Source organism: Heterodontus francisci, chromosome 20, assembly GCF_036365525.1.
Source record: "Heterodontus francisci isolate sHetFra1 chromosome 20, sHetFra1.hap1, whole genome shotgun sequence".
In the NCBI taxonomy this organism is placed as follows: domain Eukaryota; kingdom Metazoa; phylum Chordata; class Chondrichthyes; order Heterodontiformes; family Heterodontidae; genus Heterodontus; species Heterodontus francisci.
The window spans coordinates 9485987-9489047 of record NC_090390.1 but is presented as its reverse complement, the minus strand read 5'-3'; the positions used below and the strand labels follow the sequence as shown (position 1 = coordinate 9489047).

Below are 3061 nucleotides of genomic sequence, written 5' to 3'. Positions count from 1 at the left end.
GTTCATTGATTTGATTCTCACTCTGCAAACAGGGGCTGGAGAACTGAACCCAGCCAGAGTAGAGGGAGGGAGAAAACTGGCAGTGGAGGAAAGAGATGGTGCAGATGGTGCCGTTGGTTTGGATTTCCGCACAGGGACGAGAGAGAGTGTGTGAGATGAGGATTCGCAGCTTTGGGGGAACAAGAGAGGAAAAAATAATCCATAGAAACTAGAATTGTCCCGAATTTCTATTCTGTACTGACAGCAATGACTTTTGTAAATTCCTTTCAAAGGACGTCAGAAGAGGACAAATTCCAGACGGGAAACTCGAAGCAAACATCACATCAAGATCTGACATTCACTCATTCATCAGGATCTGAATATCATCGGTCTCTGAATATGGAAGCAGAAATGTTTGTCTGCTCTGTTTGCGGGAAAAGATTTCAAACATCAGTGTAACTGGAAAAGCACACACAGCCAAGTGAGTGTTGCAGTACACTGACTGTGGAAAGAGCTTTAACCAGTTACACAGCCTGAAAAAATAAACAAAATCGCACCATTTACAGCCGGGAGAAACTGTACTTGTGTTTTGTGTGTGGACGAGGATTGAACTGATCATCCACCCTGGAGAAAAACAAGTACACCCGCACCACGGAGAAACCATGGAAATGTAGGGACTGTGGGAAGGAATTCAATTACCCATGCCAGCTGGAAAATCATCGACGCTGTCACACTGGAGAGAGGCCGTTCACCTGCTCCGCTTGTGGTAAGGGATTCAGTCAGTCATGCTGTCTTCATAAACACCAGCGCGTTCACACTGGAGAGAGGCCATTCACCTGCCTTGAATGTGGAAAGGGATTTAATGCCTTATCAAACCTCCAGTCACATCAGCGAGTTCACTCTGATACAAGACTGTTTCAATGTTCTGACTGTGAGAAAAGCTTTAAAAGTAAGAAGGATCTACAGAGGCACCAACACACTCACACTGGGGACAGGCCGTTCACCTGTTCTGTGTGCGGGAAGGGATTCACTCAGCCATCCCACCTTCTGAGACACCATCGGATTCACACTGGGGAGAGGCCGTTGACCTGCACTGAGTGTGGGCAACGATTCGCTCACTCCACTGACCTACAGACACACCAGCGAATTCACACAGGGGAGAGACCGTTCACCTGCTCCGTGTGTGGGAAGGGATTCACTCAGTCATCCAACCTCACAACACACCAACTTGTTCACACTGATCAGAGACCTTTTAAATGTCCTGACTGTGAGAAGAGCTTTAAAAGCAAATGGAATCTGCTAGCACACCAACAGAGTCACACTGAGGAGAGGCCATTCACCTGCTCAGAGTGTGGAAAAGGATTCACTCTGTCATCCAACCTGTTGAGGCACCAGCGAGTTCACATGCGACAGCAGTGGTTGGATTCTGCTGTTTTTGCTGCTGTTAATCACATCCAGGACTGAACCATGTTCATTCTGACAGTTGGGGTTTGTTTCTGCTGATGTTAATAACCTAAATAACTGGGCTGGACTTTAATATTCTGGATAAATGTCAAATAAATCAGCTTTGGTTCAACCTCATTGTTGTAGATTTTTGTCTTTCCCACCTGTGTGTTTAACATCACCTGCCTGGAGCTCAGAAAGGACAATCCAGGGGGGATTGTACGGCAGGAACAGAACTTCAGTCCTTCAGAATCACACAGAGAGGGACAAACGGCACTATTGTCTTCCTCATCTCTCTTCACTGACATCAAAGTCCCCGTGTGGGTTAATCTCAAGGTGTGTAAGAAATGTGTCCCAGCCGCTCTCTTTTTTGGTTCAGAGCTCCTGGGCACAGAACAGCAGGCTCCTTTAACTGTGTTTCGAGTCAGGAAGAACAACGGTGAATGCTGGAAATGTGCTGTCAAATCAGAGATTGGTGTAAAACTGTGATCTGTTCCTGACTGAAAGTTAAATGGCAGGTTTAAGTTTCCAGTTCGAGAATAACTGTGGTAATTATTCTGTGAAGATTTAGCATGTTTGTGTGACAGCCCTGAGGTAGGCATAACTTATTTAAAATAAACCTGTTCAAAATAAATTGGTTAAAATATGCATTAAAATAGCAGACAGAGGAGTTCAAAGGAGCTTCTTCCAGACATCAATAGATAGTCATGGATGCCACATCCTGGTCCATTGTGTGGTCACACCAGGGGAGAAGGCCATGAGTCTGCTAATAGAAGCTCTAATGTGATGGATTTTTACCTTAAAAGATAGCCCTCTGGAGAGAGGGGAATGATCAAGCCAACAACCTCAAAAGCAGTCCAGCCCGAGGCTGTGGTATGAAAGATCCAGCCAAACAAGGGAGAAGCCTGTTGCTAATACCACATTTCAACTTGCTGCAGCAGAGAACTTAAAGTGACCACCACCTTCAGTCTGAAGTCGTAACCACCAGAAATCTACAACACCTCAACAAGTTCAAGACTTAGGCTTGCACCTTTAAAAAGATAGTCCTCCTTAGAAGATTCAAAAGATTTACCATAAACCACAAATACCTACCTCACTTTAAACCACTTACCCTTTTCCTCTACATCTATCTATTCTTGTGTATGTTTGTGGAGTGAATTGTGCGTGAGTGAGGTTGCGACCATTTCGGGAATTGTGTCACAATAAATAGTAATTTTTTTAAAGCTAGGAGAAAATCTGTCATTTGTCTGTTTATTTGATCCTAAAAAACACTCAGGGACCAACTCACCATTTTAAACAACACACAACTGCCTTCACTTCAGATGTGAACAGTGGGAACCATCCACACAGCTTACCACCAGTCTGTAACAATCATAAATATTAAAATAGAAGGGATTGTCATCCTGGATAAAATAGGAAATCTCAAATTAGATGCTGGTCCAGGTCCAGATGAAGAGTGTTTAAAGAGATGGGACAGCTGCTCTGTGAATCCCTTGCCCATGTCCTCAACAGCTCAATAGAGTCAGGGATTGTTCCGTGAGATTGGACGGTAGGTCACCTAGTTCCCATTTTTCAAACAAAGTGATTCCTGACAACGCAGCCGGCCACTGACATCATCAGGCTGTGCCATGGTGCGCAC

General features: G+C 44.7%; 1 protein-coding gene across 1 annotated transcript; it reads left to right on the top strand.

The window, feature by feature from the left end:
• Window positions 1–594: 594 nt before the first annotated feature.
• Window positions 595–2614, top strand: LOC137380995 (zinc finger protein 34-like; the record flags this gene model as incomplete). The annotated part of the gene is made up of 1 exon (XM_068053414.1): window positions 595–2614. A coding segment is annotated over one exon (849 nt), but the record flags the coding sequence as incomplete, so codon positions are not given.
• Window positions 2615–3061: the final 447 nt, after the last annotated feature.